At 29.3% G+C, this 17,825-nt stretch overlaps 2 protein-coding genes across 5 annotated transcripts in view; one reads left to right on the forward strand and one right to left on the reverse strand.

Moving 5' to 3' along the window:
* The window catches only part of LOC133327281 (focal adhesion kinase 1), a 71,758-nt gene that overhangs the window by 41,123 nt on the left and 12,810 nt on the right, over positions 1-17,825 (forward strand). The gene's annotated exons all lie outside the window — the stretch shown is intronic.
* Positions 1-17,825, reverse strand: part of LOC133327300 (serine/threonine-protein kinase MARK2) — a 39,791-nt gene that overhangs the window by 9,208 nt on the left and 12,758 nt on the right. Inside the window, exons 11-13 of one of the 4 annotated variants that reach the window (XM_061535863.1) lie at positions 15,136-15,224; positions 7,197-7,320; positions 889-1,040 (exon numbers count right to left, since the gene is read on the reverse strand). In XM_061535863.1, the coding sequence (XP_061391847.1) occupies positions 1,028-1,040; positions 7,197-7,320; positions 15,136-15,224 (226 nt within the window). In that variant the 3' untranslated portion in view covers positions 889-1,027. Of the gene's footprint in view, positions 1-888; positions 1,041-6,043; positions 6,073-7,196; positions 7,321-15,135; positions 15,225-17,825 lie in introns of those variants that run through there. The other 3 variants (XM_061535862.1, XM_061535861.1, XM_061535860.1) reach the window with 3 other exon arrangements.

Here is a 17,825-nt window from a genome sequence, read left to right on the forward strand (position 1 = left end):
TATATATATTTTTTTTGGAACCATTATTATCAAGAACTTAAAAAGGCAAGTTTTAGGAAATTTTGTTTAGCAAATTTGAGGTGTGGCCAGATAGCTTTAACGAGGGGCGTGCTAAAATTTATACAAAGTGACAAATGTTACAGTAGTTTGTGGTGAATGGTATTTTGTTTTTATTTTTTGTTTTGTTTTTGTCTCTTTCTTCTGCTACTTGCTTTACAAATTATTTCATACATAGTTATTTGTTTTGTTTATAGCCAAATTAGCACACACAATAAAAGGGAGAAACACACACAAGAAGTTTGGGGTTTTAAATATAAACATCAAGTTGACATTAAAAACAAAGCCAACCTAACCTGCCGCCATAACCCCTTATGTGTAGTCTCGGCCTTTGCTTGCAGTGTTCACAACAGAGTTGTATTTCCAACGACAAAAAAAGTTAAAGGAGAATCGAATAATTAAATTTTCAAAAATTTTTGTTGTTTGTACACTTTTTTTCTTCTTACTTATACATATATTTTCATTTATATATATAATAAAAAAAGGGAAACTCTAAGCATTAAATAAAAAAAATAAACAAAATAGAGAAATAATAATTTGTTGTTTTAAATTTATATATAAAAAACAATAATGTTTCTTGCTATTTTTTTGCAGTTGTTTTTGTTGCTTTAGTATATTTTATACATAATTTTTTTTTCTTTAAACTATTTATATATATAATAATATTTTTATCTTTTTTCATTACGAATACAACGTTGTAAGCTGCTTGTTTGTTTTTGTGTTTAGTCTCTCTCTGTTTTCTGTTTTTATTTGAATCTCACTTTGACTTTTTCTCTCTCTGTCTCTGTCTCTGATCAATTCATTTTGAACGTTTGTCACACAATGTATGTATGTATCTCTCATGCGCGCGTGCCCTCATCATAGATCAATCACTTTCTTTCTCTCTCTCAATGTTTAATTCACAATCAGAGTGTTCATTCACAGTTAACAATTACAATTTTATTTTTCTTATTTAGCATTAGTATTTTATTTACTGGTTTGGCCTAAAATTAAAGAAAAAAGTAATTATAAAAACAAATTATTCACATTGTAAGAGAAAAATCATATATTTTTTTTTTGGTTTTTGTTTTGTTGTGATAGATTTTTTTAGTGAAAGTTATATTTAAAAAAAAATGAATTTTTTTTCGGAAAATGAAAACAAAATAAAAGGGAAAAAAGTAGAAGACAAAATAAATAGAGAAAGAAAAAAGAGAATACATTAAAAAAAGTATATATAAAGTGGAAAAATATATTTGCAGGGGGGTAAAGAAGTAGAGTAAAGAGTTGAGTTGTGATTTTTTGTTGAGAGAGAGTTTTTTAATTAAAAAAATTATATGAAATAGGCACTATAAATAATAATAATAAAAAATAGAATTAAGTAAAAAAACACACACCGAGACACAACAATGAGAGAATACAATCAGCAATCAGCAGCAGCAAGAAAAATACATAATATAGAACATTACACTCAGACACCAAAGGATGTGAGAAAAGGGTGTTACATTAATCGCAAATTTACTCTCTGTCCTAATTAGTATTCTAGAAAATTCAACTTGTGGCCAGGTGACTTCAATATATTTTATTTATAATATTTATTTCAGTGAGAATTTTTTGGGTTTCTTTATATTTCAGAGTGGTGGCCAGGTGGCATTAAAAAATTATTTATTCACAAAATTCAACTTGTGGCCAGGTGACTTCAAATATATTATTTATAAACTTTAATTTAGTGAGCATTTTTCGTTTTCCTTATATTTCAGTGTGATTTAAACGATTTTAGTACGAGAATTTGTTATGTGGCCAGGTGGCATTAAAAAATTATTTATTCACAATAATAATGTAATTTAATAGAGTTTAATTGTATTCTAAATACGATTGTGTTCAAATTAACGGTTTTAACAGTTAGTTTTATGGAAATGTTCATTCACAATAGTAATAATTGTAAAAAATCATAAGAATTTACCAATTTTTTGGTGTTAGTAAGACGATTTGATATATATCCAGGCCACTTTAAACCATTTTGTATTAATGTGAATTATTTCTGAATATTCTGAAGTCTCCTTTTTTTTGACGAAAATAATAAATTGATAGGTGCCCTGGTGTCTCTAACCAATCATTAATTCACAATAATGATTGTGATAATAAAAAAGACAGCTGCTTTCCAATTATGAAGTATGACATTTTTTGACATAATTTGATATGTGGCCCCATACCTTTATTACCTAATACGGTATATATGAGATATTTTCAGTTTCCAACCGGAAAGACCACCTTTTGAGTTAATCATTAAAAAATTGCGTAAAAATAAATTTTGACAGCTCTTGGTAGAGGGAAATCAATCACTGTGCCTATTCACAATAATGACAACATAGGCATTGGAAAGTCGCTATATTCATGTTCAAAATGTTTGTTTTTGATCACATTTTCATGTGATCAGAAATAAAGAAAACATTCACAATAGTGTAAAAATTTACATTTCTTCTTTTTTTTTGGAAAAAAATCCAAAAAATAATTGAACAGAGGAGATTTATTTGATGGTTCACAATAATACTATAAAAATCCGGAAAATGTATTATGAAATTCTTAAAGATTCGAATTTTTTGAAATATATATTGAAAGTAACATTATATATAAATTCACAATAGCAATTGGGAAATTTCTTTGCATTTTTAAAAAGGAATGTTTGTCAGGGATTTTTATGAAATTATTCATTCACAATGATAAAATTTAAATCGTCTTATATAATTTGATTTATGGTTTGATATTTTAATAATATATTTCGTCCTATGGCCAGGATAATACATACGAATTAATTCAAATTAATTAAAATTTTTTTAAATTCCTGGAAATTACCCATTTACAGTTATAATGGTAATAAACATTATTTTGTTTGGAAAGTGACAAGAGAATTTGACGTCTATCGCGACATAAAATAAAATTTAAAGCGTATTACTGTTAATCATGATTAATCAAAATATACTAGGACGTATGATTTTACGGCATTTACATTAAAACTTTTTACCGGCTAACCTACTTTCTGAGGATTTAAACCCACTGGGTTAACCAAATCCGGTACAATGTAAACGTACTTTTACTCATAATATTGTAGATTAATAATAATTCAAAATTCATGTTTATAATTCACAATAATAAAATACAACTCTAAAAAACTATTTTTTTAATTTCATACTCATTTTTATGTATTTTTCTAAAACGAAAAATTGATTATACGCTTCAGAGTACGTGTAAGATTCACCAGTAAATAAATATTGATAATTCACAGTAATTATTATATTTTACATAAAACTGCGAAAAACTTAGATTTCTATCACATTTTTTTTTTTTTCATTTCCTATCCACATAGTACATTTCAAACTATACAAAAAATGATTGAGGTTCAAGTGATGGATGTACACAGAGGGGATTTTTTTATTTTCCTTACCTATTGCTGATTGCTGATTGTTTTTTTGGGATGAAGTATGGTAAACATTGTTATCTTAATAAAATATTTTTATTATTGATTGATTTGATTCATTTGGAGGGTTGTTTCTTTTTTTATTGTTTTTTGTACGTTTTAGAGAGAACAGAACATACTATACGTTACGATTATAAAATACGCCATAAAACTAAGAGCAGAAGACCTAACGTTTTCTTTTTTTGTAGTAATTTGGCATTGTTTTGATTTTGAGTTTTATTTTTTTGTAATTTGTAAAGTGAGAAAAAAATCAGACAAGAAGTGAAAGGGAAAATACAGAAAAACAAGCACTAGTTTTTCCCCCATTATCAATCACAATAATAATAATGAAAGACAAACTAGGCCATTTTTTTAGAATATATTTCTTTCACTTCCAAAAAAATATGTTAAATATACATATGTTTGGTATGTATGTTTGTTATGACGACACAGAAAGAGAGAGAGAGACAACAAAAATTTAGTTTAGCGTATTTTTATATATATTTTTGGTGTATTTTTTATTGTTTGATGTTGTTTTGTGGGTGCTCAAAAAATGTTGCTGTGATCATTTTATTTCATACAAATTGGGTATTGAAATTTGCATTTAAATTATTTCTATTTACAAAAAAAGAACAAAGTATATATTTAATAAAAAATATTATTTTTATATATTTTTTCGTCTAAAGAAAAAAAGAGTTTAGTAGTATTGGGGGAAAAAAATAACAAACTGCAAAAGCAAAAAGCCGGCCAAAAAAACATTTTCGTTTAAATTAAATACTTAAAATATACATACATAGAAATTGAAACATTTTTCTAATATTAATAACAAACTACATAGCCAAAAAAAAAGTGTAAAACAAAAATTAGTAAAGGTAAAAAAGCGGCGGCCTTGTACATATTTTAGTTTAATATAATATTAAATAGTTTTTACTTAAATTTTACTTAGTAAAGGTAAAGAATAAAACAAAAGCGGCGGCCTTGAACATATTTTTGTTTAATATAATATTAAATAATTTTTTACTTAAATTTAATTAATCTACTAAATTATATTACATTCAATATATATTTCTTAATTTAATTCACTTCTCAAGCATTTTCTGTTCGCTGCATTGCGCGCATGTGGATTTGGCGCCAAAATATTTATTGTGGTTTCTACTATTGTGAATGATTTGGTTGTAGTTGTTATTTTAATCTGCTGCATTTATTCTCAGGTTTATGCTTCTTCTTGTTTTTTTTTATAAATACAAAATTCTATTACAATTTCTGTCTTTGAATTTAAAAAAAATGATTACTTTTTTATTACTAATAAAAGCATTTGCAGCATCCTATGTGATGGCGTTAAGACGCTTTCGCGTTCATTGTGTTCGTTTTTCTAACGGCTGCCATTGCGCGCATGTGGATTTGGCGCCAAAATATTTATGGTGTTTCTACTTCTATTGTGAGTGATTTTTGTTGTTGTTGTCGTTATTCTAATCTGCTGAATTTATTCTCTGGTTTATGCTTCTTCTTCTTGTTTTTTAATAAGTACTAAATTCTATTACAATTAAAAAAGGAATACTATTTTTTTATTACTAATAAAAGCATTTGCAGCATCCTATGTGAGGGCGTTAAGACGCTTGCGCATTCATTGTGTTCAAACGGCGTCGTTGTCTAATGCATGTCAATTTTGGCGCGCAGTCATATCATAATGTATTGCTGATACAGAGAGAGAGAGGGGGGTACATAGTGATAATGGCTGACTGCTGCTTTCCTTTTGCTCTCTCTCATCCATGATGCCGCCCGCCGTCACTCTCTTGGTTTGTTAACCCATTTACACACAAAAATAACAAAAGACATGATTTGTTTTGATTTTTTGTTTTAATGATGATTTAGCTCTCTCTGAAATAGATGCTTGCGTCTTATTTTTTTCTCTCTTTTGTTTTCTTTATTATGTGACAACGTGTATAATTACGTTACGGTTACAAATTACTTAATAAACAATATATATATTACTTATAGAAATAAATTAAGGAAAATATTAAGCAAATACTTGATATTTTTGTTTTAAATAAATTGTTGTTGTTTAAATTATTATTACATATATATTCTCTTACAGGTGTAGTAACGCACTCTCTTTGTTTCAAGCTGTGGCTGTCTTTCAATTTAGTTCTCTGGATTATCAATGATGATGCTTTGTGGATTGATTTAATGGCTACGAGGCTTGGCATATTTGGAGTTTGGTTATAATTTTTGTGATTCTTGGGTGGCACATTGCTAGCTTTTATATATTCCATCTTATAACCCAAAACTCCCTCCTCTCTTCACCCCCATAAATTTTCCTTTTATCAGCTGTGTTGGGTACGTACTTGGAATATTCGAACGAGCAGTGCGTGCGATGTATTGCAGCAGGTAGGTGGAGGATCTTTTTTTCTTTCTTTATTGCAACTTTTGTTTTAATTTCATTTCTTTCTTTCTTAATTTTCAGAATCCATCTCACAGAGGAGGAATCAGAGTTGTGTATTATTTTATACTTTTTTTCTTTCGAGTCATATAAAACATGTTGTGGTTGTTGTTCTATATATGACTAATGTTTGAGTTTTTGGAATCTAAATTAGAAATATGGGGTGCTTGTTATAAATCCATTGAGTAGTAGTATTAGAGAATACTTAATAATACATATTAATATTAAAATTAACAAAAACAAAACAAAGAATTAAGGCGGCATTAAAAAAAATTGATGAATAATAATAGAAAGAGTGCTGTTTTGGCCACATGTTGTTAGGATCAAGAAGAGTGCGCGAGAAGATTTTTTGGGTGTTACGGATTTTAGTAAAACAAATTATGCAGGGGGTTGGGATGGGTGCCAAAGATTAGTTTCAATTACAATGGATTTTTTTGTTGTTTAATAATGATCTTTACATTTTCAAAACATAACATAACAAAAAAATTGTTTATAATACAAAATACAGTAGCTGCCGATAATTACTTGCTACTAAATATTTAATTAATTAATAAAAAAATAAACAAAATACATGACATTTACAACAAAATGTTTACTTGGTGGTGGGTGGTGGTGTGGTATGGTAATATTAATTATTAATTTGAAATATATATAATAAAAAAGGACAATGTTTTGTTTGTTTTTTAATTGTTATTAAAAATATATGTATATATTATATATAAAAAAGCTATATGTACTCCTTAGTTACTAAAAGAAAAAAAAAACTATGTTTTTTATATTCTGTATTCTTTGCAATGTTCTCTATGATTTTTTTACTTTTGTCAGGGGAAAGGTGGCTTTTTGTCTTTTGTTTAATTTTTCTTTCTATTTTTTTATTAGAATAATAAATAATATTAAACTAAACTCTTTGTGGATTTCTTTTATAATTTGTTTTATGATTCTTTATATAGATTTTGTTGTATGTATATATAATATATAAACACAAAACAAATACATATAACATATTTTATAAACGTATGTATATGTAATGTTGTCTCTATGTTTAAAAACTTTCTTTCAAAAAATTATTTTTTTAATATTTTCTTTTATACTTTTTTTAAATTGTAATTTTCATTTTTTTAAATTATCATTTGTGGTGCCAAACTTCTTCTCTTTTTTTAAATCTTATTATTGTTCTTGTTGTTGATGTTTTTTTTAAACACATTTATAAACATAAACAAATGGTTATTTGGAAAAATAAGTAATAGAAAATGGTGTGTTTACACTTACCGTTTACTAAACCTTGAGGAGAGTTTGGAAAAGAAACTCATGCGACCGGGATGAGGTGATTCGCCTGGCACACCACCTGTGGCCGAATATTCCAAAGCAGTATTGTTTCGTGGCCTTGTTTGACCTATATTTGGGTTTTTTCAATTTTTGTGGGATGTTTGGTTGGATTTTATGGGAAGAAAGAGAGAAAGCCAAAAACAAATTGAGATTAGTACAAAAATAAAAATTAAAAAAAGGAAATATATATTTTTATTTAACATATAACCTCCACCATAGATTTATTGGAAATCCACAACAAAACTCATATTAGAAGTGTATTAAAAATGTCCATTTCCTGAAAATGTTCCTTCTTAACCTCACATTTTGTTTATAGTTTAAAAAATAACGCGTTTTAAATATGTGAGGTTAAAACAGAGGCTATAACGTATTTATAACGATTTTATTTCATAATTGTATATTTTATTTAACAATTTTGGAACGGCTTTAAAAGACAAAATAATAAAATAGTTATTAAATTATTTTTTTTGTTTTTGAAAATTTTTGGATTTTAAGAAAAATTTAATTTAATTGTTTTTAATTTAATCTCAACTTTTTATCGAAATAAAATTTTTTTCTATATCATATGGTGGAGATTATAAATGAAAAAAAGAAAAATTAATAAAGTATTATTTTTTCTTTGCTGGTATTGGTTGGTATTTTTCATAATAATAAAGTGTTGAAATGTTTTTATTTTATTTATTATTTTGTAATGGGGCCTCGGCTGGGTTTTAACGAAGAGAAATAATAATAATAAACATTTAGCACATCATATATTCATTATATTTAGCTACAACATTTTAATTGTTAGAGTAAACAATCCTTAAAATCCAACAATTTTAACCATTAATTTTTGGAGGTTATGTTAAATATTTTCTTAATTATAACTGTATCTCTTTATAGACGAGCTACAGGAAGACTTTATAGATGGCTGGGCAGGGGTTATTCTTTCTACATTTCAATTCTTGTTTAGGGTCATCAAGACGTTCAATTTTTTTTAATTTGTAGAAAAATATCATTGACATAACCTCAACATTTAATAATGACTAATAACTAAGACAACTTTTTAGCTTATCACCAAATATTTGTATTAAATATGTTCGGTATTTATTTTCAAATAGATTTAAATTTTTCTTAAAGCATTGTGTATAAATAACATGGATATAACCTCAAGTTGTTTTTTAATAAATATTTTTTTTTTTATTTTGAATAAAGATTATGTCTTCCTCATTTATTAAAACAAAAGCTTGCGTTTGTCCAAGCATTTCTAATATTGATGCCCTAGAACTCCCTAATAAAATTAACTTACAAATAAAAATATATTTTTCATATCACATAACTTCACTTTTTTAAAGATTTTATGAAAGGTCCTTCAAGTACCCTGTCCTCACATTCAAAACAATACCCGATATTAATTAATTTCTCTAAGAATTCTATATAATTTCATTGTTTTTTATATGATATTATTAGCTTTCAAATAAAAATATTTTCCATATCACATAACCTCACTTTTTTAAGGATTTTATGAAAGGTCCTTCAAGTACCCTGTCATCAATTTCAACATATTACCCGTTATCAGTTAATTTCTCTAACAATTCTATGTAATTTCATTGTTTTTTTATAACAAAATATAAATTTGTAATGCTTTTGCTAAGTGGCGCCTAGAAGTATGCTATGGTTTTTGCAACTACATTCAATGGTTGGTTGGTCATTATGGCGCGCTCAATCTTGTTTTGTGTACAATGAAGTTAAAATATCAAATGATGACTTTTAACATGACGTTTTTGACATTCCGGTTCTATAATGATTGTTTCTCATGTGAAATGGGGTAATGGAGGTGGGGGTGTGTGTGTGGGAGTTTAGCTCATAAAAGCATGTGAATATTATACTAAAGTACAATGACAATTGTCACACGATTAAATATATGATTACAAATGGTATTGTCAAATTATGACGTAAAATAATAAGTTATTTTTTATTACTCTAACTGCACGCACACACACATACACAAGCAACAACATCATTAATTGCTTGTGTTGCCATACAAATACGTAAAAAAAGCCCCAATTAAAAGGAGGCGCAGTGCTCTTATTTTATTTTTAGTTCGGCCGCCAGGTCATTCGCCCACAATTTTCCATGTAATAAATTTCCAGAGGGCTGTTAACAATGTCAATTATATTAAAAAAAATCAATTGTGTAATATCAAAGCTTACACACAAACCTATGGAAAATAAATCCCTGGGAATAATGTCATCATGGTTGTTAATGGCTTACTAACATGAAAGGAAAAAAGGCGGAACACTTTAATTGGTATTACATACGACAGAGTTTGGTTACTGCTGTGGTATTTGTTTTTGTTGTTAATATTATTGATAATTTCTAGGTGATTGAACTAATTGGTTGTGGGAGGTGGTAGCAGTTATAAAAATAAGCTATTAAGTGGCGGAATTTTGTTCATTTAAAATTAAATATATCTTTTAAAGGCTAGGACGGCTTAAATGCTCAGACATTTTGAATTTTTTAATTCCAATTTATAAATAACAAGTGAAAAAAGGCCTTAAGGTCGGCCGGGATAGTTACGTGAAATGAAAATATAAGAATCATACCAAAATGTTGACATATAACGGGACAATTCTACCAATCGATTTTTGAAAACCATAATGTACACCAAATACAAATGTCAGCAATTTTTAATGGTGATTTTTCAAAAAAAAAATCTCAAAACCCTAAAACGTGGACCGATATTGCATTTTTGGGGTGGAGGATAATGAAATTTATATGTAGGGCTATATCTAAATGATAATCAATATTGATTACATCGTGTAGGAATTACCGAACATTTGGAGTTACCAAATTGAGGACCGATATAGCTCAATTTCGAACGTAACATTTTCATATGGTATCACCGCAATATCTTCCTTGAGGTAGGTATTTTATATGGGGTCTAGGACTAAATGCGGGCCGATATAGGTTATTCTCCAACCTGACCTTGTAGATTTTTAACTCGATATCCTCCGAAGGTAGAAGAATTACAACATTACGAATATAGGGATATTTGAGAGGGAGATTTGTTAACAAATACGACTACCAAATACGAAACTACAGCGAATTCGGTTGAAAAACATGCTCAAACCCCTCAAAATACATAAAATTGGGGGTACCGTCATATGGGGCTATCGTAAAAAGTGGACCTATATTTATAATTTTTGATGGAAAGATTTGGTACCTAATAAGAACCGAATGTACTAAATTTCATCGAAATTGGTTGAAAAGCGCGCTTAAGTATCCCAAAATACCGAAAATTGGGGGGTACTGTTATATGGGGGGCTACCGTAAAAAGTGGACATATATTTATAATTTTTGTTGGAAAGATTTGGTACCTAATAAGAACGGAATGTACCAAATTTCATCGAATTTGGTTGAAAAACGCGCTTAAAACCCCAAAATACCGAAAATCGGGGGTACTGTTATAAGGGGGCTACCAGAAAAAGTGGGCCGATATTTATAATATTTAGTGGAGACATTTGGTACCCAAAAAGAACTCAATGTACCAAATTTCAGCGAATTCGGTTGAGAATCGCGCTCAAGAACCCCAAGATATCGAAAATGGGGGGGGGGGGGGTATTGTTATAAGGGGGCTACAGGAAAAAGTTCACCGATATTTATAATTTTTAGTGGAGACATTTGGTATCCAAAAAGAGCCAAGTGTAACAAATTTCAGCGAATTCGGTTCGGTTCGGGCTTCGAACTTGACATGCCTGCAGACAAAAGATAACCTTAGCAAAATTTCAGTACCCTATCTCAATTCCTTCAGATGATTGCGTGATTACAACAGACGGACGGGCATAGCTAGATCGTCTTAGAATTTTACCCTGATAAAGAATATAGGGTCGGAAATGAATATTTCGATGAGTTACAAACGGAATGATGAGTTACACCATACTATGGTGTAGGATGAATATAAAAAGCTACCAGCAGACAAAATTCATTTTAAATTTATAATATATACAAAGAGTTTTAATTATCTTCTTTTCCATAACCTAAAAAAACTATTAAAGCAAAACCTAACCTAAAAAAACTTTTTTTTTTTTGAATAGCTGAATAAAGCAAAAATCTAAACAAATACGAAGCAAGTCTTCATAGCGAAGCTCCTAAGAGAGACTTTATATTGCAGTTCAAGAAAATATTTATGAACAAACTAACCTAACGTTGTCTTTACAGGGCATCTCTTAGACTGGAACTGGGTCTTTTGAACCGAGCTGTGTTTAGTCTTTGTTAGATGGATTAATGGGAGTAAAGACAACACGAGGGAGGAGAGGTTTCTATACACAAGCTGAACATAGTTTTTATTGGTGGCTGATCTTGATAAATATTGGTGAGCTGATTAATTTTCAAAAAAAAGTAATTAAAGAAGTAATTTCTAGGCTCTCCCAATTGCTACGTTATAGAGATCCTATGGCCTATTTAAAAACACAGGAACTATACTAAATATCTAAATCCTTAACTATTTTGCACAAGAACTCCCAAATAAAATAGACTTTCAAAAAAATATTTTTTTATATCACATAACCCCACTTTTTAAAGGTTTTATGAAAGGTCCTTCTAGTACCCTATCTTCCCTTTGAAAATAATCCCCGATATCAGTTAATTTCTCTCAAAATTCTATGTAATCTCATTGTATTTTATATCAAAATATATGTTTTTAATGCTTTTCATTTATGACGCCTAAAAGTATGCAATGGTTTTCGCAACTACATTCAACGGTTGGTTGGCGCGCGCAATCTTGTTGTTTTGCATACAATGAAGATAAAATAACAACATGGATGACATGTTTTTGACATTCCTGCTCTATAATGATTGTTACTCATGTAAGATGGGGTAATGGCTTTTCCAACTGCTAGGTTATAGAGATCTTATGGCCTATATAAAAACAGGAACCATATAATAATAACCTTAACTATTTCACTAAGCAAATATATTTTTCTTTTGAATATTTCCTTTACTTAGAAAAAAATAATATATTTAAAATAAAACAATTTAATTAATAAAAATTGTATAATAAAAAAATTTAAAAAATATATATATTTTTAAATAAGAATTGAAAAATTGAAAAAAATTTCAAATCACATCACATAATTACAATTATGAAAGGTATATAAACGTATTGAAAGAGGAGAAAGGAAAACGAAATGACTTCTTGAAAAAAATGGAATTTAGATAGAAAGAAGACTCAACAAGGAGGAGGAAGAGGAGAAGAGGGGGATAAAAACAAAAAGACAATTAATTGGTTAATGGTTGTAGTTGTTTTATTGGTTGCTTGGTGGGAGGATGTATGGATGGAGTGGAGGTGGTAAGGGATGGATTTTGTGATGGGTTTTGTGGGATTATTTTTTTGGACGAGCACAAGCATTCATTCATTCATTTATTGAGCGAGTGAGTGATTGATTGATGGTTATAGAGAGAAAGAGAGGACGGTGGAGGCTGAATGGGAGTATAGTAGAGAGCAGATTAGCTTGCTTGGCTTGGAGCGCTAGCAGCACAAAATTGGCTCAATTCATTTAAAATTTTTTCAACGTGCTTAATAGAGTTTAATTAATTAATAATAATAATAAATTAGATTGGTTGGTAGGTTAGGTTAGGTTAGTAGGTATACAATAATTCATTTAATTAAAACAACAAAAGAAAAAGATATAGAGATATTATCAACATACAGATATATATATAAAAGTATATATAGAGATTATTACAGGTTATTTTTTTTTTTGTTGTTGGTATAGAGATATATAATAAAAGATTTAGATCGTGGAGGAGGGGGAGGAGGAAAAATCGTTAAAAGGTTTACTTTTTATCAAGAAAGGTATAGGTAATACATTTAAATACATTTTTATTTTTTTCAAATATATATTCACGACGAGATCTGTTTCTATAAAATCGAATTTGATTCGAGGGAATTTTCAATCAAAATTAAATAGAGGAAATCCTGATTTTCATTAAACAATTTTATTATGACCTATAAAAGCAGTGGATTTTTTTAAAAAATATATATTTTCCAAGACCTATATAAGGCGTGGGTTTTTTAAGTTAATTTTTAAGGGCCTTACAGAGGCGTGGATTTTTTAAAATTGATTTTTAGGGGTCTTGCAGAGGCATAGATTTTTTAAAATTAATTTTTTAGAGGTCTTACAGAGGCGTGGATTTATTCGAATATTTTTTTCCACAAAAAAAAAAAAAAAAAAAAGATTGAAATTCAAATGAAAAATTCATTTGGAATATTAAAAAATATTTCAGTAATTTTTGAACCAGTAAGGAAAGTAGTAAAGTCGGATGGAGCCGACTATATGATACCCTTTACAACTTTGGGTATATTCTATATAGTCTTCTAACAGACGTCGCGTTTTAGAAAGAACATTGACATGAAATTGATTAAATCGGACGAAAATATACATGGGAGCTATATCTAAATCTGAACCGATTTTCACGAAACTAAGCACGCATCATTCCAGACTTAATTCAGTACGCTGTGCCAAATTTCGTGCAAATCGAAAGATATTTAGGGACTTGGGAGCACCATTTACCTTAAATCGGAGGGAAATTTATATGGGAGCTATATCGAAATCTGAACGGATTTTCACGAAACTTCACGTACGTCATTCTAGGCTTAAATCAGTATGTTATGCCAAATTTCGTGCAAATCGAAAGATATATAGGGACTTTGGTGCACCATTTACTAAAAATCGAACGAAAATATATATGGGAGCTATATCGGAATCTCAACCGATTTCAATAAAACTTGACACACGTTAACCTATCCTAGCTTCGTGACGTTGTGAAAAATTTCATGCCAATCGGCCTAAATTTGATACTTTGGTGCCCCATTTACTAAAAATCGGATGAAAATATATATGGGAGCTATATCGAAATCTCAACCGATTTCAATAAAACTTGGCACACGTTGGGCTATGCTAACAACAGTACGTTGTGCAAAATTTCATGCCAATCGGCCAAAATTTGACACTTTGGTGCACAATTTCCTAAAAATCGGACGAAAATATATATAGGAGCTATATCGAAATCTCAACCGATTTCAATAAAACTTGGCACACGTAAGCCTATCCTAATTTCGTGACGTTTTGCAAAATTTCATGCCAATCGGCCTAAATTTGACTCTTTAGTGCACCAGTTGCAAAATATCGGACGAAAATATATATGGAAGCTATATCGAAATTTGAACCGATTTTCACCAATTTCAATAGGGTTTGTCCTTGGGCCAAATAAGTGACCTGTGGCAAATTTCATTCAATTCGGATCATAAATGCGACAACTTGCACTTTGTTTACAATTTAACATGGACAGGCAGACGGACAGACGTACGGACATGCATAAATCGACTCAGAAAGTGATTCAGGATGAAATTAATTAATTTTCAAAAATTAAAACCTCTGATTTTTTTGTTTTGTTTGATTTTCACAAAAGGTTCGAATCGAATTTTATAGAAACAGACTGCGGCAAACCTTGCAAGGGCATTCACCATCAGACTCAAATATATGTAGAAAAAAAAATAATTTTTTGATATATATTTACAAACATTTATATGTTTTAATATTGAATAATTGATATCCCGAAGGGGTTCCTTATTCTCTTAACAAAAAAAATAGATTTTTATTTTTTTTATAAAGAAAATGGTTTGATTTTTGTTGTGGTTGGTTGGTGTGTGAAGAAGGAGATATATATAGATAGAGAGAGAGAGAGAGTTAGAGATAAAGAGAGCAATCGATTTTTTTGTGAAGAGAAGTGAAGTTAGGTCTGTAAGTTTGATTTGTTGGTTGTTGTAGTCTTGTTGGTTGGTTTGGTTTGATTTGGTTGTAGATGTTTGTTGAGAATCTAAAAAGGAAGCAAAACTCACCCGAATGAAAGGTTGAACGTGATGGTACATTCCTGGGAAAATGTCTGCCAGATTTAACAGCCGATGTCACTCTAAGATCGTTGAAAACACTGTGGCGTTTACATTGCAAAATAAAATACAGTAGATTTTTTCATTTTTTTGTATTATGTCGTCACCGTTGTTGTTGTGTCGTCATCGTCGTCGGAATGGTGATAGGATTTTTTTTGGACAGGCAGGCAATCATATAATTGTTATTGTTGTTCATACATTCAGGAGGCGAGCGAGCGGACGGGCGGGTTTTGGCAGGCATTTCAGGCAGAGCAGTTTTATGGCAGTGACATTTTTGTTGCAGACACACACACACACATAGATTTTATGTTTTTTTGTTTATGTTCATCACATGGGAATATACAATAAGTAGTAGTTGTTGTTGGTGGTAGTTACAAATCATTTTTAAAAATTGATTTTTTTAAATTAATTTGATTAACAAAAATTAGTAGTAGTTGAGCATGCGGGCGAGCGGCGAAAGACCAAGCAGTTTGTTTTGTTTTTTCGTTTGATTGTGATCGTAACGATTTTGAATTTCATTTTGATTTTGGATGATGGATATTTTTTGAGATAACGCATGTTTTGAAGTTTGATTGATTTGATTGGTGGTTGATTGATTGGTTGTGGTGGTTGATTGGTTGGTTGGTGGTGTCATCATGCAAAAAGAAAATTGTTTTCCAAAGTAGAGAAAAAAAGAATAAAAAATAAAAAAAAATTAAAAAAAAAATGGTTAATAAATTAAATTCAATTTTCAAAAAAATATATATTTTTATAGATAATTTTTTTAGGTATATAATAATGATAATAATAATAATAATGAAAAAACATTAAACATATTTATATAAACAGAGAGAGGGAGAAATAGAGGTTGGAAAAGCGAGATAAAAACTTAAAGAAAGTGAAAATGGGGGTAATTTTAATTTATTTTTTTTAAATAACAATTAAACTACTTAGATACTTAAAGAACAAGATATATAAACAATTAGACAAAGATAGTGAGAGATAGCTATATGAGAGACTACCACATGAAAAACGTGGAGAAGACTGGACTACAAATATATATAAGACAAAATATTGGTGATAGGTGGTGTAGGGTGGGGATAAATATTTGCATTTTTAAATTATAAAATAAAAACAAAAAATAGAAACAAATAACATGAACTAATTTATATTAAAAAACTATAAAACTAATAATGGCAACAAAAAATAAAAAAATTTTGTGTAGTGAAATTTTATTAAAAAAAAAAAAAAACAATTAAAAACAAAAATAATAACTAAAAAATGGAAAAAATATAAAGATATAATTATTTTTCTCAGCAGCGAATTATATAAAATACAGGTATCAGTTATATTTGTGTAAAATTTGATGGCCTTTTGAAAAACACTCTCAACATAACCTCAATTATTTTTATATGTTTAAAAATAAACAAAAAAATATAATTAGGATATTTAAAACAGCCTAAAGAGTTCTCTTAAAACCAGTAAGGAAAGTTCAAAAATCGGACGAGACCGACTATATAATACCCTTCACCACTATGGGTACATACAAGATGCGCTAATATATATACTATATCATGTAGATAGAACAGACATATCTTTAGATTTTTCCAAAACTTAACACACATCAATCTAGACTTAATTCCGTACGTTATGCCGAATTTCGCGAAAATCGGAAAATATATAAGGGCTTTGGTGCATTATTTATATTAAATTGGTCGAAAATATATATGGGAGCTATATCTAAATCTTTACCGATATTCACGAAACTTAGCACACATCATTGTAGATTCAATTAGGTGTGCTGTGCCAAATTTCGTGCAAACCGAAAGATATATAGGGACATTGGTGCACTTTGGTGCACAATTTGCAAAAAATCGGATAAAATATATATGGGAAACGATTTCAATAAAGCTTGGCACACGTTGGGTTGTCCTAACAACAGTACGCTGTGCAAAATTTAGTGTCAATCGGCCTAAATTTGACACTTAGGTGCACCATTTATTAAAAATCGGACAAAATATATATGGGAGCTATATCAAAATCTGTAACGATTTCAATAAAGCTTGGCACCTGTTGGGTTGTCCTAAAAACAGTACGTTGTGCAAAACTGCATGCCAATCGGCCAAAATTTTAATCTTTGGTGCACAATTTTCTAAAAATCGGACGAAGATATATATGGGAGCTATATCTAAATTTCAACTGATTTCAATAAAACTTGGCACAACTTGGGCTGTCCTAACTTCAGTACTTTGTGCAAAATTACGTGTCAATCGGCCTAAATTTGACTCGTTGGTGCACCATTTACCTTAAATCGGACGAAACTCTATATGGGAGCTATATCTAAATCTGAACCGATTTTCCCCAATTTCAACAGGATTCGTCCTTGGGCCAAATAAATGAGCTTTGCCAAATTTCATCCAAATCGGAACATAAATGCGTCCTGTTTAATAATACGTTAGTTTTTCAACATAACCTTAAAAAATCGTTTTTGGAATTAGCACCAATAATTGACTTTGCATTTCAAAAAAAAAGAACATATTTCATATTACAACTATAGAAATTGCTAATTTTTGTCCTCGAATAACTAAAATGTACGATATATTCAAAAAAATTTTCAACATAACCTCAAAAAAAAAATAATTTTCATAAATTTTTCAATAAGT

The sequence above is a fragment of the Musca vetustissima genome, unplaced genomic scaffold, assembly GCF_032173495.1.
Source record: "Musca vetustissima isolate MV318-11 ecotype Yass unplaced genomic scaffold, APGP_CSIRO_Mvet_v1 utg28967, whole genome shotgun sequence".
Classification (NCBI taxonomy): domain Eukaryota; kingdom Metazoa; phylum Arthropoda; class Insecta; order Diptera; family Muscidae; genus Musca; species Musca vetustissima.